The sequence below is a fragment of the Neopelma chrysocephalum genome, unplaced genomic scaffold (assembly GCF_003984885.1).
Source record: "Neopelma chrysocephalum unplaced genomic scaffold, ASM398488v2 Primary Assembly neopelma1_76, whole genome shotgun sequence".
In the NCBI taxonomy this organism is placed as follows: domain Eukaryota; kingdom Metazoa; phylum Chordata; class Aves; order Passeriformes; family Pipridae; genus Neopelma; species Neopelma chrysocephalum.
In genome coordinates, this window is record NW_020897737.1 from 13,848,022 (window position 1) to 13,873,175 (window position 25,154).

At 43.2% G+C, this 25,154-nt stretch overlaps 1 protein-coding gene across 1 annotated transcript; it reads left to right on the plus strand.

The window, feature by feature from the left end:
- Positions 1-32: 32 nt before the first annotated feature.
- WDR4 (WD repeat domain 4) lies at positions 33-23,866 on the plus strand. The gene is made up of 11 exons (XM_027688874.1): positions 33-213; positions 1,505-1,567; positions 2,440-2,586; positions 4,876-5,032; positions 5,587-5,699; positions 7,546-7,606; positions 8,885-8,983; positions 14,166-14,230; positions 15,686-15,869; positions 16,753-16,822; positions 19,852-23,866. Exons 1-11 carry the CDS (start codon positions 41-43, stop codon positions 20,031-20,033), a joined length of 1,314 nt encoding a protein of 437 aa, XP_027544675.1. The 5' UTR covers positions 33-40; the 3' UTR covers positions 20,034-23,866.
- Positions 23,867-25,154: the final 1,288 nt, after the last annotated feature.

A 25,154-nucleotide genomic window follows, 5' to 3' on the forward strand; every position in this document is an offset into this window, starting at 1 on the left:
CGGCGCGGTGACGTCACGGCGCACGCGGCGGCGCGGGCGCATGGCGGGCGCTGAGGGAGGAGAAGGAGAAGGAACCACCGGCGATGGAGGCATCGATGGAGGCACCGGCGGAGGTCGCAGCCCCGCGGCCCGCCCGGCCCTGGCGCTCCGCGGGGCCATGATGGTGGCCAGCGGCGGGGGGCGGCTGCTGGCGGCGCGGTGCGGGGAGCCTGGGTCAGTGCTAGGCGGGTTTGCGGCGGGGCCTGTCCGGCCGTGCGTGTGCCCTGCGGTGGGAGGTGAGGGGAGAGCCCCGGAGCCCCTGCCCGCGCTGCTTTTTGTAGCTTTTCCGCGCTCCTTGTCGGCGTTTTCTGCTACAGAGACCTGGCTTTTAAACTTTTTATACTGTCACGGTTTTGCTCCACCAGGTGCGGGTCACTGCTGTGTGAACGACTGTACGTAACATATAGATTATATGTGTGTTACGTACATACATATATATATGTACACATATAAATGCGCACGTTTATGTGTACACATATACATATATATAACATGTACATGTATGCACATAACATAGATTATGTATATAGTGATAAATGTATACAATATATGTAGCAGAACATATAATAATATGCAGTTATATAATATATACACACACATATAATGTATGTAACATATAGCTTTTATTTAAAACTATAAATGTATATAATATGTATAATAATAGGTAATATGGAATTATATAGAGAATATATCAATACGTGTGTGTGCATATATAAATATCTTACAGAACATGCTGAGTTGGAAGGCACCCACAAGGATCATCCAGTCCAGCTCCTGGCCCTGCACAGGACCATCCACAAGAGTAACATATAAAATAACTGTATTTCATGTCTATGAGTAAGATGCACATAAATATCTCCAAGGTGGGTGTCAGAGGATGGTGCCAGGCTCTTTTCTGTGGTGCCCAGCAACAGGACAAGGAACAACGGCCCTAAAATAAAACACAAGAAGTTCTGCCTCAACATGAGGATGAAATTCTGTACCTTGAGGGTGGCAGAGCACTGGGACAGCTACCCAGGGAGGACATGGAGTCTCCCTCTCTGGAGACATTCCAAACCCACCTGGACGAGTTCCTGTGGCACCTGCTCCAGGTGACCCTGCCTTGGACTGGATGATCTCCAGAGGTCCCTTCCAAACCTGACAGTTCTATATTCTGTGACTGGGTGAATGCTGCTGACAGATACATCAAGTCTGACACAAGTGAAATATATATAAAATACAGGGTTACTTTGCCAGCAGATGACAATTTCTTTTTTGGCATCTGTGTGCAATCCAAGGTTTTAAGCTTTGGCCACATCTGCAGCACTCTGGGAGCCCCCTTGGGCAGAGGTTGTCCCTCAAGATGGGCGTCAGCTGTGCAAGTAACCATGAAATAAGAGCATATTCCAAAAGAGTTGCCACCTTTCGTAGTTAAGCTTATGGTTGTTTTAGTCCCAGTGGGTTTAGTCTTGTTTTTTCTTTGCAGTGGTGAGAGTCTCTTCGTGTACAATTGTGTCAGCGCGGAGAAGAAGACCTTGGGAGATAAAGGGTGAGGAAATCTGCTCTGGCAGTCTCTATATTCCTGGAGGGGGCATCTCCTCCTGAGGTGGAGGCAGTAAAAGAGTCACAGGATGACTCCTTGAGCAGGTGATGAGTTGCTTTTGCTAACCCTGATGGGTTTGTATGTATGTTTTTCTTTGTTTCATTCCAGAGGCGTCACTGTACTCCTTTTTCTTTTTTAGAGGAACACCAGTTCTACAGGGAAGCTGTGGATGCCCCATCCCTGTAGCTGTTCAAGGCCAGGCTGGATGGGGCTCTGAGCAACCTGGTCTAATGAAAAGTTTCCCTGCCCAAATGGCAGGGGAGTTGGAATGAGATAATCTTTAATGTCCCTTCCAACCCAAACCATTCTGTGATTCTGTAGTAAATGAATCTCAATGATTGTTCTCATTCAAGACATTTATGTAAAAATGCTGCATTTTTTTATTATACCATCTAAGACGAAAGACCCCACAAACAAGTTACAGAACTTCTCCTTTGGGTCCGTTCTCTAAGTCATGAGAGTTCAAAACTGAAAAAGTATTTTTCTTAGTTTAAATTCAACCAGTGGACATTGTTCTACCTGTAGCCAGTTTTACTGATTTCACCTAACTTTGAATCAAGCTCTGAAAGCACAAACTCTAGCGTGGTTTGTTTGTTTGTTAAAGCAGGTATTCAGGCAAGGCTTAGACTTTATATCAGTTTTCTTTTCCTTGGCTTTTTTCTTTGTATTAATGTTCAAATTGGCTAGACCTTTTAAGCATAAATAAAACTTAGTGGGATTTTGCTTTGTTCTTTACGAGCCCTCGTGGTGGTGTAAGGACAACTTTCTCAAGGTCTTTAGTGTCTCTTGTTGTGAACTATTCCCCTTTTCTCTATTAGGCAGGATGGAAAAGCAACAGATAAAGGAACTGATGACATCCTGGCTTTTGCCTTCTCCCCATCAGGGGATTATTTTGCCTTGACAGATGACAACAAACGTCTGATCCTGTTCCGGACAAAGCCTTCCTGGGAATGTGTTAGCATCAGGTAAGGCAGTAGGATTTTGGATGTCACTTTGTTATGGAGTTATGGCTGATTGATTCAGAGTTCTAAAGTAGGAGTACTTGGTATGTTGATATTTGTTATGACTAAGCTTTTTTTTGTTGATGTTATTGTTGTTGTTTTTGTTTTCCCTTGCTCAAAAGAATTTAATGTTTTTGGAACTTCAGAGATATTTGTTAAGAAATGATGCGTGGTCTGCCCCACACCAAGAGTGGGACTGCAGATATTTATATCATTGGCCGAGGAAGGATAATCTCTTTTCTTATTCCAAAAGACAATATTTGCATCTCTAAGAACTGAAACTTTACCCACTCCTAGTGAACACTTAAGACTGGGGTCTGTAATAGTGATACTGAGCAGTTCAGTGAGTGCATTGTCTGCTTTGATTTGGAGGAGAAGATGTTTTGGGGAGTTTGTGACTTTTTTTTAAAGCACATCTTTAGAGGTGCTGCAGCTGTTTTCCTTCTGTACATTCCTCTTGAGGAAACAGCCTGCAGCTGTCCACCAGAGGTCCTCCAGTTACAAGTTTTCTGCTGCTGCTTGTGACAATTGTCTGTACAAAAAAAAAAAAGGACCACGAAAGGGCTTTCTGAGAAAGTAGCTGAGCTTGTGACAACTCTGCTTTTGGTGGTCTCTGACAAACGTGAGGCCCTGGTTGCAAATGAAAATGAAATGTCTGTAGCTCGGCTGTGTGTGTAGGGTACAGGATGGACCTTTGGTGGGTTAAACAGTGTTAGAGTGAGGAAGTAATCACGGCATGAAGCTGTGTCAGGGAGGTTTAGGTTGGATCTTAGGAAAAGGTTCTTCCCCCAGAGGGTGGTCGGGCACTGGAACAGGCTCCCCAGGGCAGTGGGCACAGCACCAAGGCCGACAGAGCTCAAGGTGCAGGGTCAGGAGTAGGACTTCGATGATCCTTGTGGGTCCCATCCAGTTCGGGATATTCTGTGATTCTGTGACAAAGCCAGAAATGGCAAAACTCTGTTCATTCTGTGTTCTGCCTTCCCTGCTGCCCTGCCTTGTGTGTCTTGCCTGTAACGTGCCCTTGGATAATTGTTTGGTGTTTTAGTTTCTGCTAAAAGGTCAACTAGGACCACAGCTGGATTTTTTTGGGACCACAGCTGGATTTTTTTGGGGACCTCATTACCTCCTATTAGGAAACTGGGAAACAGACTAAAGACTGTCTGCATGGATAAAGGAATGCCAAAATTGAGCTCTGTAGCTTACATCTGTGTTTTGTGGCAAGCTGTATAAGTCTGGTGTGGTGCTGCCTTTTGTAGTCAGCTCATTTCAGACAAAGGGGAACTTTTGAATCTTTGTGCTTAAGATCCCACGTAGAACAATGAATTTGGAGCAAGACTTATTCTTGTTGGCAAGGTAACCTGTTTTGGAACTGTGTTGCCTGGCCTGCAGTGTGTTAGTAGGCATTCTTGTCCTATATGATTCCTGTTGTTGTGGTGTCCATTTAAACAGCCCCTAAAAACAATTAGAATTTCTGTCTTCCTACCTGAAGTGTTGTATATTGGTTTTTTGCTTCCAGATGGCCACTGAATTTCAGAGTGGGTGAATATAAATGCCCATTCCACGTGATCCTTGGGGTCCACAGGCCTGTGTTAACAAACAGAACATAAGTTTTCTGGCATATATGGTCCTTACTTTATCTGAGTAGTTGTAAGGAAACTCTTACCTGCTACACTGGCAACTGGAACTGTAAGATGCTGGCAGATGATGAGGGAAAGTCAGAGTTCAAGTTCAGAGCTTTGCCTGGACAAGGTGCCCTGAGACTGTGACTCTCTGACTCAGGCTGTGAGGAAGGGCTTCTTTTCACAGCACAGTGGCGACTGGAAAAGTAGTTTCTACCCAGTTTTTAAATGTGTTGCTCCAAAGGACAAATCCTACCTTGCCTTTTCTACGTGTTTAACTTGTATTTTTGTTATGGAGAGTGCAAGAAAGATCATTGGCCTTCTTTAGAGTCCTGGCATGCTGCCTAGGCCAAGTGCTCAGTTGAGTAGGTACCAAAGCAAAATGCAGTCATGCAGCTTTTAATGATCTCCTTTTTTTTTCCTTCCCCCCCCAGGTGTTTGCTATTACATAGTTCAGACGTTCACTAGTTCTCAAAAGAGCTATTTCAGCCCCATAATGTTATTCTCATTGCTGCCATTTCGAGAATGTTGCATTTGAGAGGGTTTTTTTTGTGCAGTCTCTTGGTGTGTTTTACTTTCGGACTTGCTGAATCTGTCGTCCAGAGCTGTTCAAGCTGTGCCATTTTTCTTTCAGGTTTGTGAACAGGAGATGCACAGCTCTGGTTATTACAGCTGCAGAGGATAAGATTTTTGTTGCAGACAAGTCTGGTGATGTCTATTCTTACTCAATAACAGAACCTCAGGCAGATGGAAAACTTGAGCTGGGTCATGTGTCTCTGCTGTTGGATGTGGTGAGTGTGTGCATTGTGTATCTACTGTACAAACCTGCATTCCTGCTTGTGTTTGTCCCAGATTTATGAGGGATTGTTGCTTTTGTCCCAGATTTGTGAGGGATTTTTTTAATATAATGTATGTGGACTGGATTACCTCTCACTTGAATTCGTGTCATCAAAGTTTGGCAAGGAAAGAAGGTTATCAAAAGGGTTATCTGTTCTGGGAATGTTGAAAAAGATTTGGTGATGGAATATATATGGGAATTCACCCAGTCTGTCATGTCAGTTGAGCTGTTTCAATGTGACAAGTTTCTTTTTAATATCAGTGGGACTTCCACCTGTACAGTGGCTTTCACTGGACTTGGAAGTCAACATCACTTGTCTTAGTGAGGGAGAAAATTACTGTCATAAAGATTTATGCTTAAATTGTCAGGGGAAAAGAGGGACTTAGTGTTTTCAGCTGCCTTTTGGAGTGAGAAGATACAGATAGTTTACTGCTTTTCTGTTTTCCTAGATAAGGAGAATTACAAGCATTGAACTACTGGGCACTAAAACTCTCCCTTTACCAACAGGCTCTGAGTCCTGATGACCAGTACATCCTCTCTGCAGACAGAGATGAGAAGATCAGAGTCAGCTTGACCAAGGCTCCTTACAGTATTGTATCCTACTGTATGGGACACAGAGAGTGAGTTCATTGTGGGCAAAAGTCATTGTGTGCAACCCTTCCCTGCATATCTACCTTCAGTCACCCTCAGTGTATGAACTTGTCTCCTCAAATCATGTTAAACAACACCCTGGTCTGAGATACAGTCATTGAATGGTCTGGGTTGGAAGGGATCTTTAAAAGTGATCTAATCCAATCCCCCAGCAATAAGCAGGGACATCTTCAACTAGATCAGGTTGCTCAGAGCCCTGTCCAACCTGGCTTGGAATGTTTCCAGGGATGGGGCGCCCACCGTCTCTCTGGGCAGCCTGTTCCAGAGTTTCACCACCCTCATTGTAAAAAAAATTTCTTTCTTGTGTCTACTCTGAATGTAGCCTCTTAGTTTAAAGCCAGTACCCCTTGTCCTATTGCAGAAGGCCCTTCTAAAAAACTCTGTCCCCATATTTTTTGTAATCCCCATTTGGGTGCTAGAAGGCTGGAGTAAGGTGTCCCCAGAGCCTTCTCCTCTCCAGGCTGAACAACCCCCAATTCCCTCAGCCTGTCTTCATAGCAGAGGTGCTCCAGCCTGTTGATCATTTTGGTGGCCTCCTCTGGACCTGTTCCAACAGGTCCATATCTTTCTTGGACCTGGGGATTCCAGAGCTGGACACAGCACTCCTTTGGGATCTCACCAAAATAGAGTAGAGGAGCAGAATCCTGCTGGCCACAGGAGGCTCCAGAGCCTGGAGATTGTTAGTTCAGGATGGAGCCTACCTTAGTCTTAGGAAGTCTTTGTGGTCTAAGCATATGATAATTAATATAATGGCATCTCAATGCAGAGCTCAGACTTGGAGGTTCTGCCTGGACAGTAGACTGTAGTGTGCTGGAGACTGAAATATGATCCCATTGAATATATTCAAGGAAGGGAACCTACAAGAAAGATGGAGAGGGACTATTTATAAGAGCCTGGAGTGACAGGACAAGGGGAAATGGCTTCAAAATGAAAGAGTAAGTTTAGATATTAGGAAAAAGTGGGTGGTGAGGCCCTGGTACAGGTTGCCCAGGGAGGTTATGGATGCCCCATCCCTGGAAGTGTTCAAAGCTAAGTTGGATGGGGCTCTGAACAACCTGGTCTAGAGGAAGGGGTCCCTGCCCATGACTCTAAAGGTGAATAAGCTGTGATTGTCTTGTTTCACAGTCCTGAATTTTTTCCTCTCCATGTGGTGGTTCTTGCTGGATCTGTTTTGCCTGCAGGCACCTGCCATTTCTGCTTTGACATGAAAGTTTGTATTACAGTGACCAAATCTCTTCTGTTTTTTACTCCATGGCCTCAAAATTGTGCCTGTTTTCAAAAGCAAGACTGTTCCACTCAGGTCAGGTTCTGCTCAGGTCGCTGTGCTTTAGGTTGCTGAGCTCTAAGATAATAATGAACTCCAAAAGTTCAGGTCCTCAGTACTCACTGAAGACAAGTCATGGTAGACACAGCAGTATTAAAACCATCACTGGTGTGTTTTAAAAGAATCTGTTGGTTGATGTTTTTAATGTGCATCATGAACTGAGAAAGGGGAACGTGCTACCTGAGTACATCTGTCTCCACTGGCATTTTTTGATCTAAATGACAGTGTTCTCAGCTGGGAGGAAATCAGTAGAATTCCTTGAGTACAGATGGGGAAATATATTTCTTTATTAAGTAGAAAGTCAGTAGTTTGTGTAGTGCATATATACTAAGTACCGTAGACCTGTTTTTTTCTTCCTCATTATCTTGATGTGGAAAGTCTGTTTGTTTATTTTAAGGTTCTCTTTAAAATTGGTGGTTTTTCTTACTGTGTGTGTTTAAAGACCAGAGTGTCATGCAAGACAGTTCAACTTTTGACTGCTTTCCCTTTAGGTTTGTAAGCAAAATATTTGTAATACCCAACTGTCCTGATCTGCTGTTGTCAGCCTCTGGGGTATGTATTGCAATTTCTTCAAAAAAATGTTTTGTTTTCTTTTTTTTTAAACTTTAGACTAGTGGTTTGGCCAAGTTCCTTGGGATATTTGGAATAATCTTTCCTAGTTTACAGCACAGCCTTCTTCTCTCCTTCCCTCCTTTTCTTAGCTTTCTGTTCAGTCTTCAGCTACTCTATTGGTAGATCATATAAGAGCCTTTTACTGTGCTTATAGTAAAAGTATCTCTGGGATGGCAAAATCAATGTCCTGAGTATTTCTTCAACATGTCTGTGCTTTGGAGTACAGACAGACTTCAGTCATTGGGCCATTGAACAACTTTGAATCAAATGGGTTTTGTGCCAGCCTGCCATGATGATGAGTGTCTTGAGAAGGAACAACTTAGAATCACAGATTGTTGTTTTTTAGAGGTTTTAAAATGAGGAAATTGTCCTCTCTACACCCTCCTGTGTGCTTTCTCCTGTGAGACTCGCTCTGAATTATTTTCTTGTTAGTATGTCCTCATCCAGAGCATATTTTGTAGAGGTTGCAGTGCAGTGCTGCACAGTGCTTGGGTAAGGACTGAAAAAGGGAGTTTTCCCTCCTTTCCCTCCCCAGCCCTTTTCCTAAATTGATGGCATCCTGCTGCTATGCCAGACCTGCACAGAGCAAGTAGATGGTGTTGGTCTAAAAGAAGGGAAACAATATTCTTTGTTTCCCAGACTACCAGAACTGCATAGGAAACAAACAGTGTGTTCTGTGAAGATGTGAAGATCATAATAATTCTTAGCATTTGCTTCCCTAAGGCTCTTGTCCCTCTAATTATTTAAGCAGCTCTAGTGTTAGTGCTGTATTTCATTGTTAGCAAATGCCCTTTGATGACTCTGTTTTTCCAGAGAGGTGTTTAGCTTCTCTCCAGGAGGTTACTAAATCAAATGAGAATTTGGATGATAACAAGAGCAGGGGGCAGAGAAGGGCAGCCTGAAAGAATTGCCATTAAAATGCTGAGCACATGTGTTACTGTGCTATTGGAGACAGACTTGAAATGCACTCCTCCAGCTACCCAATTTCCACTTCAAAAGGGGAATTAAAATTAGCATGATTGAATAATTTAGAATGGAGGGGAAAATTATGTTAATTAAAATGCTTTATCTGCAATTTGAGGTCTTAACTAAGTGACTATTTAGCAGCTTCTGTGGGGAGCTCTTCAGGGAAATAAGGTTTAGCTGAAGGCCATGAGTGGCTTCTCTTTGCCTGAGGTGCTGTTAGTAATAGACTTGTGTCCACTTCCATCTGTCCAGGACTCGACTCTAAGACTCTGGGAGTATAAAAGTGGAGAAGAAGTGCACTGCTGTCAGCTGAGCAGCATCTGTGGGCCTGAGGCAGCCAAAACTGACCAGGTAATTTTGTTGAAAGTGTCTCCCTTCAGTCAGTGAGTTTAGAACTTATGTGAGACCTAAAAACTGTTACAGTAGCCTGGGATTTCAGGAAAGGAAGAAAGTCCCTGAAATCCATTCCTGTGTCTTGTGTGTATTTATAAAAAGTACCGAGCAGTGACCAGAAGTAATTCTTCCCAAATACAAGTTCTGCACGGTGGACAAAGCCTTCACTTGAATTTTTTTCCAAAAACACAGGTGCTGTGTTAGCCAGGCAATGTCTTGGAAAGCTCTAAACATTCACCCATTTTTAAAAATGCTTAAAATTTCAAGTGAAGTGTTAAAGTTGCAATTTTTCTGAGCAAAAAAGCAGCTTTGTAATCTTTGTAACCAGTGACCTGCAGTACTGCCCTGTGGAGTCAAAACTGGGCTTGTTCTTTTAGGTTGTTCTGCACCTGGATGGTGTCCAGAATTAAAATCTGTGAGTCTTATGTGAACACTGAATACCCCAGGAGCTCTCCTGAGCTTCCAGCCTGTACCTGAGTGGTCTCACACAAACAATTTGGGGTGCTGCTGTGATCTGAGATGTTACTCTGATGTGAGCAGTCGTTCTGGTTGTGTTTGATCTCTGGTTTTGTTCTTTCTTGTGCTGTGGTGTGTCATAAGACCTGTTAGCAGTGAAAGAGCACCAGTCCCTGTCCCTGTTGTGTGGATGGTGTTAAACCAGCTGCTAACCTGTTGGGTTAAGAGTTACCACCCATCCTGCTGGGTGTGTTTGTCATGGGAATGTCTAAAAACACTTCTTTCTCTGAAGACCACAGCTGTTTCCCAGGTGTTAGGTAATGGGAAGCCTCTATCCATGCATGACTTTTGAGACAGATCCACTGTGGAATCCATATCCAAGCTGAAGTTGAATTGACAAGCTCTGTCTTCCCTCCCTTGTGTTATGTTGTGGTTTCAGTAGTCAAAGTATGTTGTGCTTGGCCTCTCCACACAGTTGGGAGCCACTTGGATCACAGCTTTCAAGGCTCAGATATTGGAAATCTTTTGGTTTTGGCCCAGAGTTCCTGTTAGCAGGGATTCTGGGTGGTATCTATATGGGCAATTCAATTTGCTCCTCAGCTTGAAAGTGCATTTTAAAGCACACCTGAGCCAGATACCTGTCATGCACAGTCTCTGTCTCATTCCAGCTTGATGTTGGTGCTTGAAATATTTGAAGAAGCTATTGCTGGTTTTTTTCACAAGTGAAAAACAGGGGTTACAAAATGAGGTGACGAGCCCATCTAGTTGGTACCCACTGATAGTCTGGGTGCAGCTGGATTTGAGTGAGGAAGGGAGAACTGAGTTTGAGGCAAACCTACAGAATTACCATGTACAACCTTCTGGAAATAAGTGGCTCAGGGAGTAGCTAATGAGAGTGCTTTGTTGAAACAATGTGGTTTGGTAGCCATGCAATCCACGTCTGCAGCAATGTTGCAAGGCACTTCTTTTGGAGGGAATAATGGTTTTATTTTAAAATATTTTGCCTTCCAGGTTTATAGGATCACTGAGGACTAGTAAGCAACCAGCTGTGAAATGGGGAATCCAATGATTAATTTTAAAATTGCTGCTTGTTGCTTAGTCTGGCTTAGCATTTAGTAAAATGGCTTACATGTAAATTAACAGTGCTTGATCTCACACTGAATCTTAACTTCACTGCTTACAATTTTATCAAAATAATATTAAGCTATGTAATGAACTATAAATGTAGCATCAGATAAACTAACAAATGTCAAAAAACTTGTTGCTGCAGGCAGGAATTGATTTAAAAATATTTTTTGACTCTTTCAGAATGTTTTTGAAGGCTCTTGAATGCAGTTTAGTAATACTTGCCTTGTCTCCTAACACACCTGATAAAGTCCCTTCCAAAGGATACACTTTATGCTGATGTCTCAGGAGAAATCTGAGGTGCCCTTTGTTTGAGGAGTCTCCGTTTAGCTTCTTTACCTCAGTGTGAGTAAGCAAAGACAGAAAGGGAAAGCCCACAAACTGTGAGCTAATAAATATAACACAGCAATCAATTAATAAACCCCATTCCCGCGGTGTTTTGCAGTTCCATGCACTTCCATGTGTCTCCTGATGGTGGTTTTGGAAGCCTCAGGCTGTCCTGTTTCTTGAATCTGTGAAATCCTGCTGACTGCCCACCCTTACAGGTGTTTTAGAGGGAAAGGAGACTTGTGTTTTGATGGCATCATAGTGCTAGAAATGCCAGAGGTGATGTCTGGTGACAGTATTTAGTTGTGCTGTGCATCCAGGTGTATCACAGATCATCTTCACAACCTAGTGAGACATTTAACAGTCTGAATTTAAGGAAACAATCTCTTGAGTCTGCACTTTACAGGTTGTAATTAGCACATTGTCTGCAAATGAGTCTGCAGCCAAAGATCAGGTGGGGATAGAAGTGCTTTTTCTTTTCTTTAGTGTTATAATTCCCAAATCTTCGTTCGCGAAGCCTAGCCATGAAGTGTTATAATTCATTTTTACCGTTAATAAACACTGTGAATGCTCTGAAGCTTGAGACACAGCTTGAAGCACAATGAGAATGGAATCATCAGTAATGATGGGTCATGTGAGCACAAAAATGTGGGCTTATTTTGCTTGGCAGATGATGAATATGTGTCTGTTTTGGGAATGTAGGAGTGTTTTGAGCAGTGTAGCATTGGTTTCAGCTGATGGGTTGCAGATCCTCAGTTCATTTTCCCACTAGAATGGGAGTAATTCTCTAATTCCATAGTGCTATATAAATATTTTTCCTGCTTCAGAGCTTTCACCTCATCTGATCCTCTTGACAGCAGAAGCTTGTTTAAAGTCCGGAATGTGAATTGCACAACTCTACCCCAGTGCACCAGTACAGTAATTTCTTATAGGGTCACCTCTTCTCCCAGATGACATCAAAATATAATTTTAACATGTTGGTAGGCTGATAGCAGTGTTGTATAAACCCTGATTAGTTCAGAGAGTATCAAGTGAACATCTGTTTATCACAGACTGTTCCTTTAGCTCTTCCTTCACTGATTTCATAGGCTTGTCCTTGACCACGATACTACTGTAGGTCTTGCATTTCCTTTGCTGATTGTTAACTTGCCCACACATGGGAAGGAAAGAGCTTGGAAAGAAGTTACATGTTCTTGTCTCTTTCCAGCTGTGAATAAAACTTGGTTCAAAGCAAAAACCCTCCTCCTCCTCCCTCCCCCAGTGAGGGTGGGGGAAAGCTGCTGCCTAATTGAGGTTCACAGAACCCTTTGTCTCTCTAACAAAGCACTTGGCTGTGTAGGTGGGCACTTTCCTGCATGTTTGTCAGGCAACAGGTAGAAAGGCAGAGCCTTATTATTAGAAATAAATATCACAGGCTTCAGCTTTTTTAATATATATATCTCTTGGCTTCTTCCCTCAAGTGTCTAAAGAACCCACTGGTGGTTTACAATAAATAGGAGCTGTCAGTTCTACTCCAGAGCTGTGGTGTAAATGGCTCTGTACTGCAGAAAGTACATTTAGACTTATTAGCTACAGAGAACCTTTCTGATTCAGCCCACTCATCCTACCAGGTATTGGGAACCATAAGCATTTTTTATGACTGTGTGAAACAGGGGTCCTGGGTCCCGATGGTAAATGTAGCAAGAGATTCTTCCCATCTGTTCCCAGGAGCCCTGAATCATCTCAGTCCTTTTGATAATGGTTTTTATAAAGTGCTCCTCTTCTGTACTAGCAGGCAATTGAGCATGTGAGTGAAAAGTGTGTGCCTGCTGTTCTTGCTTCCTTCCCATGAGATTGTATCACACAGTGGATCTTTTCTTCTCATTTGCTGGAGATGCACCGTGGAACCCTGGTTTTCAGCTGTATTTGTACCATTAATTAACTTTCTTTCCCACAGTTGGTTTATCTTTTAGTAGTTGCATCATGTAGTGTTGACAAAATAGTTGTCTTCTGCTGTTAAACCTCCAGACTTGAATGTTTGGAAGCTGTACAGCTTGCTGTGCTTCCTTACATTGATTGCAAAATTCCAAAGCAAGCACACTGACAATACCTATACATCAGCTGGTAGCTCCAGGGCTAAAATCCCGTGGTTATTCCCAAATTCAGCTTCACTTAGTGAACCAGAGGTTCTGTCTAGTGACCAGTGTTGTGTTAAGGAAAGAGGTGGGGGTAAAATGAAAGAAGACTTGAGGGTGCATCAGAATCCTGCCAGCAGAGTGTCAAGAAGATGTATTTTCCCTGCCCTGAAGGAAATAACTCACTGCTACTCCAGGAGTAAGGTTTTAGTCATCAGAAGTGCTGGTGTTGTCACTGCTTATAAAATATTCTGGAGAACCTGCCTTCTGCTGTTGCAGTTTTGTCTTTCACATTATATAACAGATACTTTTGAAAAAAGGCACCCCAGGACATCATCTTGCAGGTTCTCTGCTCCTCTCAAGTTCTTATTTCCCCTTCAAGGAGCCACAAATCAGTTGTTATGTGTTTCAAGTAGTATGGTTTGTGCAGCAAAGGTATTTCTCTGCTGCTCTCCCAGACAAAACTATATAGCTTCTAAATTAGGAGTGTGATGTGGGGTTTTTTGTTGTTGTTGTTGTGTTGGTTTTGGGTTTTTTTAAATGAGGAAAATGGCCTCAGGCAGTCGTTCCTTGTTCTTCAGAACACATTTTCTGGGGAGCAGTGTGGCTTCACCCAGGCACAGGTTGAAAACAGCACAGCAGGGATATTAGGGATATTAGCTATGCATCACTGTCTTTGTTTTTTAACAAACATAACAGCAGCTAATAGCCTGTGTTTGTAATATCTAAGCTGCTGGTGTGATATTCTGGCTGAGCAGGCTCAATGTCAGTGTTTTTGCCATCAGCATTTGTCATTTGACAGCACTGCAGGAGAGAATATTTGAAGGTGGTGTACTTTTCCTTTATGTCTTAGTTTGTCTGCTAAGAGTAGTTCACTCAAACCTTTACATTGGATCTCTGGAGAGCGTGGAAGGGAGAAGTGTGGAAAACTTTATAAACCAGCAAACACTGGTACAAAAATAAACTGGACTGCAGTTTGAAGGTAATTATGTTGCTTAACTTGCTGTAAATTAAGACATCTGCTAAATTTTAAAGGCTGAGGCGTGAAATGGAATGTGAATTTTCTGCCCATAAATGCTTTTAACTTACAAGGATGTTTCTTTTTCTATTCCTAATAGAAATACACCGTGTCAAGAATAACCTACTGCTGTCAAGGTGGTTATGTTGCCATTCTGTGTGACAGGTAAGAATAAATGGAATAATGCCCAAAATCCTCACAGCTCCTGCAAAGGCAAGAGCAGCTTTCCCTGCTGGGTCTCCCAGCATTCCCCCAGCCTGCAGTACTTGGTACTGTGGATCTCCAAATGTCCCAGGCATGCCTGTGGCCTCACAGGGAGCCTCTGAGTCCTTACTGTGCTTGGTCTGAGCACAGAGGTGAGTGAAAGGGTTACCCTGCTTGGTTCAGTCTGGCAGATTTTGTGATGCTTTTCCCTCACAGGAGGAAACACGAGGCTTGGATGCACCAGAGCCCCTTTCTCCCCAAATTGCTGTGCCTGACCCTGTGGTTTGGGTCCCGTTTTGTTCAGGGTGCTGTGGCAATGGAGCAGCCAAACTTCTGTTACCTGTAAATGGGTTCAGCCATTCTGTTTAAAACTGTGGAGAGGCCACGTTGACTTTTGGGTTCAGATGTGTGTGTCTGTGTGAGGAGAGGGTGCTCAGGAGCTGGTGGGCCTGAGCACTGGGGAGCCTTACAGATGCATCTGGTGGGGCAACGTCCTGTGGGGATGGACAAGCCCTCTTTCCACATCACCTTAAGTCTGCTAAGGAAGCTGTTCTTCCTGACAAAAGCTTGCCAACAGGAAAGGGAGAGATTGCCAGAGCTGCCTGTGCTGTGAAAGAGGCAGTTTGTCCCCTCAGTGGACTTGCTCTTTTGCCAAAGTCAGGAGCCTTAGCTGCTTCCCATTACACCTTCTGCATGGACATCCACACTGGCCCTGGAAGGGGAAGCCCTGTTCCTTAGCCCAAGGGCCACACTGTGCTCTGCATCTGGCTTTTATTTTCAGCTCCACAGCCCAGTGGTTTTAAACAGGGCTGTCATGGGGACCTGGTGGGCCACTCAGGAGGGAGCTCAGGTGTCCTGCCTGTCCAAGGGAGGTCAGGAATCTCTGCATGTGGAGACTGTGATGGTTAGAGGAGAGAGTGCTGATGGGAGAGGTGGAAAAGAGAGCAATGGCAGAGTCCTGTTCTTCAGCTGTGTCAAGGTGTCCTGTCCCTTTCATTCCTTCCTCCCCTCCCTGTCATGTAATTCCTTTCCTGGTTTATTTTGACTGGCATTCAGCTACATATTCCTTCAAGCCCTGTAGGTCAGTGTGCCATGATGCAACATTCCTTATATAAATCTTTAGTAATCCTTATGAAATTCCCTTTACTACCTTTTCTTTTAAAGAGAAGGCAGCACTGACTGCTATTTTTCCAGGTAACACTTGAAAAGCCATTTGACATTTTGGTTATTTACAGCTTCTGACTCAGATCATGTAATCAAACTGCACTTGAAGTGCTAGAGTATTTTTTTTTGCAGTTCCTAATGACTTTGCTTTGGCTCTGCTTGGAATTAGAGTGGGTGTCCGTAGTTTGCTGTACAAGTGATGGATGTAGGTGGATTTTGCAGTGATGCTAATTAAGTTTTCCCTCTCAAAAGTATTCCCACAGTCTACATCTTTCAGCTTGATGCCACTGCCCAGCAGCTCGTTTACAAGCAGCAAATCCCTTTGCAGCATAAAGGTTGGGACATTGCATTTGGGGAAACAGGAGATCTGTGGATTTTGCAGGAAGACAAGGAAGGTCCTCTTCAGTTGTACAGAGCATGTGATGGACAGTGGAAGGTACCTTGCTAATGCTAACATCCTAAATGTTTTCTGTTGTCTTGAGGCCACAATGAAAATGGAGTTAATTATGTTTAATGAAAGCTGAAAGGCACCTTTGCCTATGTCTTGAGAAGGATAAAAGCCATAGATGCTCATCTCATTCTGTTTCTCACCTGTGTGTGACTCAAAGGTGTCAGGAGCTTGTTATGAATACCAGTGTATCCTCCAGCAAAGCTAACATCTGGAACAGCAGGATCAAGCAGAGTGGTTGTCAACCATTGCACTCAGTATTTTAAACTGTTTCCTGTGTTATATAAGAAAAAAAAAATGGAACAACCAAATCCCTTCTGGTTTGCTCAGGAATGGTTTTCACACAGCCTTCCTTGTGCCTGCCTCTGAGGGATCCTTTGGAGGACAAGGCATTCTGGGAGCATTAAGGGAATTATTTTTTTTGTTTCTCCACTGAGAACAGGGAATAAATTTGGAGGGATGTGCTATCAGGTTCTCTGTGACAGCCTATTAAACAACTGGAAACTCATTTGTTATGCTTGTGAGTCCCCAGCTAATGATGGTCTGATTGTGAAGTGGTTTTAAATGAAACTTTTCAATATGATCTTTGACCTTAGGTGTTCTTGTGATGCTCCTTTTCCTCACAGATTAGTAGGAGGGCATCCACTTTCTTTTCATTTGAGCCCCAAAGCTTTCCCAGCAGAACATGAGATTTCATTCTGGGTTCCAATACCAGTCTGGGGAAAAAGGAGACCCAAAGAGATCATGGAGGGCTTACACCTGCTCTGTGTCACTATACTCTTCTGAGAGCTGTTGCATTTTTCACTGTGCTGTGAAACAGGAAATTGTTTAATAATCCCAGAATATCATGCAGCATTCCTTCTTTTCCCAGGCTGTAACTGATGACAAAGGATTGCAGAAGATGTCGAAATATATTCAAGACAACTGGACGGTGTTTGAAGGTGAGAAATTTGGCCTGAAGGCCCAGGGAATGCAATTTTTGAAGCTAAAGAACAAGATTTAGGAACAAGATTAGAGTTGAGGTCAGTTCAGATGTTTTCTCAGTTTCATCACTGGGAAGTGAATCATGAAGTGTGTTCAGCTTACTGTTATCACAAAATGATATAGGGATTTAGAGCTGAATTGCAGGATTATAAGTGTTTTCCATAGACACCTTATCACAGGGATGTGTCTCAACACCCTGTGACAGAGCTACTGGAGTCTGTCTTCCTGCTGTGATGTCAAGTACAGTTGTTTGTCCTGTCTCTTGCCTGGGTGTGACACTTTATCAGAGGTACAGTGGAGCCAGTTAGAATGGAATAACCATGGGAGGAGAAGCTTTACTGTAAAAATGGGCCATTCAGATCCACCTTGGCAAGGCAGAGTACGTGGAGCCTGCTGTGTCTGGAAGGTATGACCCTGGATGATATCACAGATGACATTGATTGATACCAGGGCTGGCTCATTTTGTTCTTAATTTCTGCCCCACTTCCAGTCTCTGGCAGAAAAAAGATAATACCCAGTTTACTAGTTCAGAAACACCCAATGTTTCCAGGACTTTTTTGTGTTTAAAAACCACCCAGCTTTATTTAGAAGCTGAAATAATGGCAGTGGTGGTGCAGGGTGGAGAAGGGTTGTGGTATATACTAAAGTCTCAATTACGTATTGAGACTTTATTAATTGAAATTTCTCTCCTGTACTTCACTGGGAGACTGGGAACCTTCCTTAAATAGAGTGTTACAGTTCCCCCCAGTCTTTTGGTCTGTTCGTGGTGGCCATGTGTAAAGATGGAAGAGTTGCAGGAATGTGCAGTCTGGTGTAAAGTCTCCTTAATATCTAGTGTTGATTTAGCATGTAGCTGTCATTAAGTTGGTCATTAAGTGGTAATTAAGTTGGTACAGTCTTTGTCAGGTACTCCTCTAGAAGGGAGGTGTTTGCATGTAGATGGTGCAGGCTTAATAGTTCACAGCCAGGCAGATAATTAGGAGTATGAGGTCTGAGTGAAAATGAGCATGGAGAAGGAAAAAGAGCAGGCAGGGGAAGAGGTTCTGAGCATAATTAGCCCGTGGAACAAATGACTCTGATAGGAGGTACTCGGCTGCATCTGCAGCTAGGAGAGGGAGGACGGCTCAGATGACAGGGTTCATTATTGATAATTAGTAAGGGGAGGCTCACTTGATGAGCACTTATTCCAGTGCATAATTAGTGATTCAAAGGTAGTTACATCTCCTAAAAAAAGTGATCATTACATTGTTTAAATCTAGTCTTACATTGCTTAAATCCGGTCTTAATGCCTGCATATTGTCCTTATTTAACCTGACTGAGGATTTTGTAGGATTTAAGACACATCAGTCAGTGTGGAAGTATCACAGAATCATAGAATGGTTTGGATTGGAAGGGACCTTAAAGATCATCCCATTCCAACCCCCTGCCATGGGCAGGGACACCTTCCACTAGCCCAGGTTCCTCCAAACCCTGTCCAACCTGGCCTTGGACACTTCCAGGGATGGGGCAGCCACAGCTTCTTTGGGCAACCTGTACCAGGGCCTCCCCACCCTCATAGTAAACAATTTGTTTCCTAGTGTCTAATCTAAACCTCCTCTCAGTCTGAAGCCATTTCCCTTTAGTTCACACTGAACAGTGACATTGTGTTATAACAGAAAAAGGTAGAGTGAGATTTAGTGCAGACTGACCAAGTGGTGGGTAGCAAGGATATTCAAGCTGACAGCACACCATGTCTCCCAGGGCAAAAGGCCAAAAAAGACATTACTATGTGAGTGCAACACCCCTGAAAGTCTGAGAACCAGCAAGGGAAAGTTGCTTTGTTTGTCTACCAAGAAACAGGGGGGTGCTGTATGTAGATTACAGTAGCTTCAGGGCCAAACCCTAGCAAATCATCGGTTTCCCTGCATTTCTCCTTTAAGATCATGAATTTTGGTATGTGGGAAAGGGTAGAAATACAAAGAGAACAGGAGGTAACTGGCTTTTTTTAGAAATGTGGATGTAGCCAGATAGTCTTGTCCTGTATTCTCTACAAATGCAATCTGGTTGGGGATTTTTGGATAGCAGTTAGTTCCCTGTTAAATTCATCTAAATCTACAGCCTTGGAGACGGTGTGAGGAATATTACACTGAATTCACAGAGGGTGTAACAAAATCATTGGAGTGAGTGCTTAGAAATGTGCATGTGCTGTGGGACATAACTGCTTGAAGTCTATTCCTTTGGGCTTCTTTAAAGTTAATACTCTAGGGAAAAGTAGCTGAGCACAGTTAGATAGCAACAGCCTTTCTAGTGCTTAGGTCTTGGGGGACAACTCCAGTGGGACATCAGGACAACAGTCATTTCAAAACCAGAAGCCTTGAAGTCTCCAAGTGTCCAGCATGTGAGGAGAGCTGTGTCCTCTCTTTGCTTCCACATCAGGTGCTTTCCTCTCTATGAATTTTTTAGCCTAAAAATAGAGGTTATGCCTGGTTGTGTGAGTGCTGGACAGATGCTTGCCAACACAAATCAGGCTTACACAGTGTAAATATTAATATTTAATCACAGAGTGGTTTGGGTTGGAAGGGACATTAAAGATGATCTCATTCTAACCCCCTGCCATGGGCAGGGACACCTTCCACTAGATCAGGTTGCTCCAACCCCTGTCCAACCTGGCCTTGAACACTTCTGGGGATGGGGCAGCCACAGCTTCTCTGGGCAACCTGTTCTGGTGTCTCACCACCATCACAGGGAGGAATTTCTTCCCAACATCTAATCTAAATCTACCCTCCTTCAGCTTAAGGCCATTCCCCCTTGTCCTATTACTACATGCCCTTGTGGAAAGTCCTTCTCCAGCATTCTTGTAAGCCCCCTGTAGGTACTGGAAAGCTGATAAAGTGGGTAGGACCACAGTAAATGAGTTGAAATGCCACTATCCAGTTACAGTACAGGAAGTAATTGATGAGACTGCTAAGGGAATTAACACTTGTGTTCTTGCTTTGCCCAATTGCAGGTTTTGTTGGTGCAGGAAGCTACTACAGACACCTCTACAAGGCCTCATTTGATAACATGGACAAATATCTACAGAGGAAGGAGGAAAGGTTACAGCAGCAGAAAAAGAAAAGGCAGAATCTGCAATGTGGTTCCAATGGACAGACAAAAAAAAAGATGAAGGCTGAAGAGTCGTCGCTATGACTGTTGTTAACTTGTACCTTTTGCCTTGATGAAAGGAGGTGATCCAACTGCAGACTCTTTTTATATGTAAAATGAATTCTGGAAGAAGACTGGTTTAAACTTTTATTCAGGTTTTCAGGTAGGCTGATGTGACAACATCCTGCTTGCAGCACATAATGCGTTTACAATATGCCTAAGCTTTAGCAGCACACAGTGTTAGTGGTTCAGTCCTGGGAGTCTCTGATGCATGATATATGAATATTGGAGATGGTATTTTCCTTGAAACAGGATCTTCTTTTTGCCTACTGTGTTCAGGCTTTCTTCTTCAGGTGGAAATGCACCTGATGTGATTTTCTTTTGGTTTGGTTTTGTTTTTTTTTAAACTTTCTAAAAGTTCTCTTAGTTAATGTATCTAACTTAGTGTACCTGGCTATGGGAAAGGGAATGTAGCAAAATTCTTGCTGTATATGAGAAGTTTTAGCTGAGAATTTCCCTTTATCTTCCCTTCAGTTTATATGGTTGGGATTCTGCCTAGTTTCTAGTCCATTGCTTCTTACTTGTGAAATATTTCTATAGGAAGAAGTGCAAAAGTTGATTTTTTTTTATCTACAAAGTAAAAGTAAAATGTGTCAGTCAACTTTTGTGTTATTGGAAGACCCTTCTATTGCAATACGATCCTGCTGTGTCTGTGAAAATCATTTGAGAGGCCTGTGAGCAAAACCTGGAGTGCATCCTGCTTTCTTCAGCAAGAACTCTTCCATGTTGCAATTAGCCAAGAAATACATCTTTTTGAAAAGTTATCAGCCAGAGCCTTAGGGGATCACTTGTTGCTTCATCATGGGGCAGAAGATGTGTTCATCTACCAGATGGTATCATGTCCTGTATGGAATAAAATGTACTTCACAAAACCAGGTGTAGAAATCTGTACAATCCATTAAAAGCATTCAGAATGAACCTATGAACCATGAATAGTTCTGTAGGTCTCTTTATGTAACTGTCCCCTCTGGAGTATCTGGACACTTAAAATTTTTGCACTCAAATTCCAGCTACGCTAATGTTTGAGACATTTTGAGATGTAGCTTGTTTTGAGGTTGTCAGGTGTGAAGCAGAACTTGCTGTTTATGTCTGCTCAAATCCAAATCTGCTCACTGTGTGTCCCAGAGGCCACAAGTCTTCCGTGCTGTTGGATGTCACATGGATTTTCTTATTCTTTCTGTTTGGAAGTGCCCCTTAAAGCATGTCAGGTGCATTAGTACAGAGCCAGTCCTTCACCTCTGAGGTGTGATTTCTTTGTGTAACTCCTTTTAAGTAAAAGAACATTCTGCCTTGGCAAAGGTCTCTTTGGACAGAAATTGCAATGTCAAGAGCGGTATTGTCCGTTCTGGTTAAAAGTCACAATTCTGGCAGGAGCTGCCCTGGCAAGAGTAAAATGTGGAGTAGTTTCTATTACATGCAGTTACATAAGAATGCATGTCCATAAAGATCATGATTTAGTGTAGCAATTCAGCCCCTCTGTCCAATATCCACGTGTCAGGGATCTGAAGCATCTTGTTTGGGAATCTCAAAAGCAATTGAGTGCTCTGGATAATGCTGGTAGTTTGCCTAAATCCCACGCTGATGAGAAGCTAGGATTAAAAACCCTGTAATTCCAGGATGGTATGAGGTGAAAACCTTTAGGATTGTATCTGGAACAGTAACTATGGGGGTACAACACTGGTGACGAGTTTTTTTCTTGGTCCTCAAGAAGGGATGAGAAATTGCCATCTGAAGTGCTTGATACTGGGTAGGAATGGTGGCTTGGAGAATGAAACACCTGCTGTATGATGGTGGCTGTTAAAGCTTTATAGTTCTTTTATTTATCTATCTTATTTGAGAGCAGCTCTAGGGAAAGCAGCTGGGGAGTCAATTGAGGAAACTTGGTGATTATTTGGGAGAAGAGTTTGCTGTTGTGCAGGTTCAGTACAATCATACCAGAAATGGGCCAGTACTCACACTGCCAGTGAACCAGACAGGACAGGAGGAAAAGGTTCTGACTTGATTTTTTGCTAGCTGTGATAAAGGAATGAATTTTTACCCCTCATGGAGCCTGCTGATACAATGCCAGCTGCAACATTTTTGAACAAATTTGAATCTGCAGCAGGAGTCTGTTTTGGATCACTTCTGCATGTCACCAAGTATGCTGTTTTTGGGGTGGTGGTGTGAGCTAAAGGCAAGGCTTTTTTGTGTCAACAAACCATTATTTTTGCCAAGTCTTCTGAGGTCATGTGGACTGATCCCAAGAATTGCTCTGCTGCTCTAACCTGAGCACGGGATAGATGCAGGGATCACAGAGTGGTTTGGGTTGGAAGGGACCTTAAAGATCATCCAGTTCCAACACCCTGCCTTGGGCAGGGAACCTCCCACTAGACCAAGTTGTTCAAAGCCCTGTCCAACCTGGCCTTGAACACTTCCAGGGCATGGATGCACTTCCAGGGATGCTGGAAGCTGTGAGCATGCAGGGCTGACACGGCAAGTCACCTCTTCTCTGTGACATTCCTGCTCACCAGAGGTTTTTGCCCAATCCTACCTTATGTTTAGCAGCTTTGATGCTGAGTGTTAGGAGTCCATGTACATAAACAAAACCATTTACTCATAGAGGAGGAAAATCTTCTGAGGACAACATAGGTGACTGTTTTCAGTGGGTTGGTGACAGATCCTATGTGGGGTTTCAGCGTGAACATCAATATTGTTACACTTCTAAAGGATCAGAGACTGACATGGCAATTCCTATCCCTGAGGAATGTTTTTCCCCAGCCACTTTCTCAGCACAGGGTAGACCTTGACGGTGATCCTTACCCTGCCTGCTGTCCTGGAAGGAACCCAAAATTTCTTCCAGTGCTTGAACTCATGACAGATCGTGGTGTGTGGGAGTGACATGAGATGTGATATCTGGCAGATGGTTCAGGCCTTTTTGTTCTTTTTTCCTGCAAGTTTTCCTCGCCTTTCCTATTTCATTTCATGTTTCCTTTTCTGCACACAACAGGTCCTGAGCTTCAGTGGTGAGACCATCTGTGTGTCTGTGGATTGCTTTGAAGGGATCCATGAAAAGTGATCAGAGAAAGGAAACTTGCTGGAAGGTCTAAATCCTTCTTTTAGACGTTTTCCAATGTGCCTTGGTTGGAAAACACCCACAGATCATTAAAAGGGAGTGAATACCACTGCTGCAGAGGGAGACAACACTCCTCTCCCTGGTATTTGAACTATTTCTTTCTAGTGGTTAAACCTGATGTCACTTGCTTGTGTTTATTTTCTGAACTTGAACCAAAGCCTGTATCTGTGCCTGGCAAAAAGGGGATAGGACAAGGAGGGTGTAGTTTTATAGCAGAACTGGAAGCTCTCAAACCATTGCAAGGGATATTTGTAGGCCATGGGAGTTCACCCCACACTGCACTAGAATTTTTTGTGGTGGTTGTGCAACTCCCCTGCTTCTGTCCTGAGCACTGACAATCCCAGGAGCTTTTAAAAATGCAGGTAGGGAAAAAGTTGAAACAATAATGTGTTTCTTTGCCTCAGCATTTTAAACCAAAACATAAGCTTCCTACTCCCATTGCTGGGATTTCACCAAAACCCCTTCAGGAACATATTGTTAAACAGTGTGACCTTTTATCTGTCATAACAGGAAGGAATTCTAGCCAAATGCAGCCCAGTAGTAATGCTTTAGAACATTCCTTATATTTTTAACAAAACTTTGAAAGCCAATTTATTGTATAAACAAAAAAAATCTGTAAACAAAAATGTTCCTTTCTTTGAAAAGAAAAAAAGCCAATACAATGTAATTTCTTTATCTTCAGGCTAATAAAAACTTGCTGCCAATTTCAATACACTCCAAAATCTGCTTCAGCTTTCTTTGCTGAACTGTTTTGTATTAAGTGCTTTGATCTGAGAAGGAAAAGCCCTACAGTCTTAAGTCTTGCTGGTTGTCCCTGCTGCCATCTGTCCTGGAGATGTGGTGTGAATGAGAGCAGGATGACCTGGAGTGTGGTGGTTCACAAATGGGGAAAAAAGAGGTTGGACATGATTTGTCAATAGTTGTAGGTGCAGAGGCTGGAAAGAAAAAGGGCTGGAGGACTGAACGTTGATTTCCAATGTATTTGCACAGGTTATCATCCACTTCTGAATACCAGGGTTCTGGAAAATCCTGCAAGGACTTGAAGTAAAGTCTCTTCCACTCCTGAAGTGGTCATTGCTTGATAACCCACATGAGCACTTTTTTTACCCAGTCACCTACACATCTCCCTCCCTCAGGCAGGTTAAGGTCAGAGCAGGGATTGTGTGGAAAGAAATCTCTTGTGGACTAGCATGACTCTGGAAGTCAAAGGAACTGCTGAGGGATAAGCCAGGGGCAGCAAGGAGATGAACTGTCCCTGCAGGTAGGGACCAATGTAGTCCCATGTAATACACGACATTTGGCAAGCCTGTGATGCCAGGCCACCATGTCCCATGGGGATGAGCAGCTAAAATCCATCAGAGCTCATCTCCCAATTGAGCTACCCTGGCTGCGGGTGCCTCGGAGGCTGGACCACAGCTGTGAGTAACCATGAACATGGATGAAGAATGTGTTGTGTGACCTGATGCTTTGTGTTTGAGACAGTTCACAGCATCAGCAATGTCCTTTTTATTCCCCCCTTTCCTTTACTATTAGTAGAGATATTTGCATGGGCATGAGGTGGATGTTCTGATGTGCACAACCTGAACATCCAGGATTGGCTGCCCCTCGTTTCCTAATCAGTACAGCCTTGAGTTTCAACAGCTTTTGGTAAGTCAGTGCCCATTGGATATGGGAGTTAGGTACAGTTGGTTGTTTGATTTACCTCTTAATTTGAACAGCACATTACAGCTACTATTATTAGCTCCAGAGAATCACCACCAAGCAAATACAGGTAAAAGCAAATAGGACATGAACACAGCCAAGGAGCCCCCCCTGCTTCTGTAAACAGCAAGACTCAAGCTCTCAAGGGAAAAGGTTTGTACACTTGCTCAGCTGTCTCAGATCTATCACATTTACACCTTCAAGCAGCATATAGTACTTCTGCCTGTTGCCCATAGGGATAATAAAAATTTAGTAGTCCTATCTGGAATGGAAATTTTGATTTTTGGGCTGTC

Excerpts from the sequence above, each read along its gene's own strand:
- WDR4 (XM_027688874.1), top strand. The coding sequence starts at position 41 with ATGGCGGGCGCTGAGGGAGGAGAAGGAGAAGGAACCACCGGCGATGGA. Across the intron at positions 2,587-4,875 it reads TGGGAATGTGTTAGCATCAG|GTTTGTGAACAGGAGATGCA; the intron begins GTAAGGCAGTAG and ends TTTTTCTTTCAG. Across the intron at positions 15,870-16,752 it reads CATGTGATGGACAGTGGAAG|GCTGTAACTGATGACAAAGG; the intron begins GTACCTTGCTAA and ends TTCTTTTCCCAG.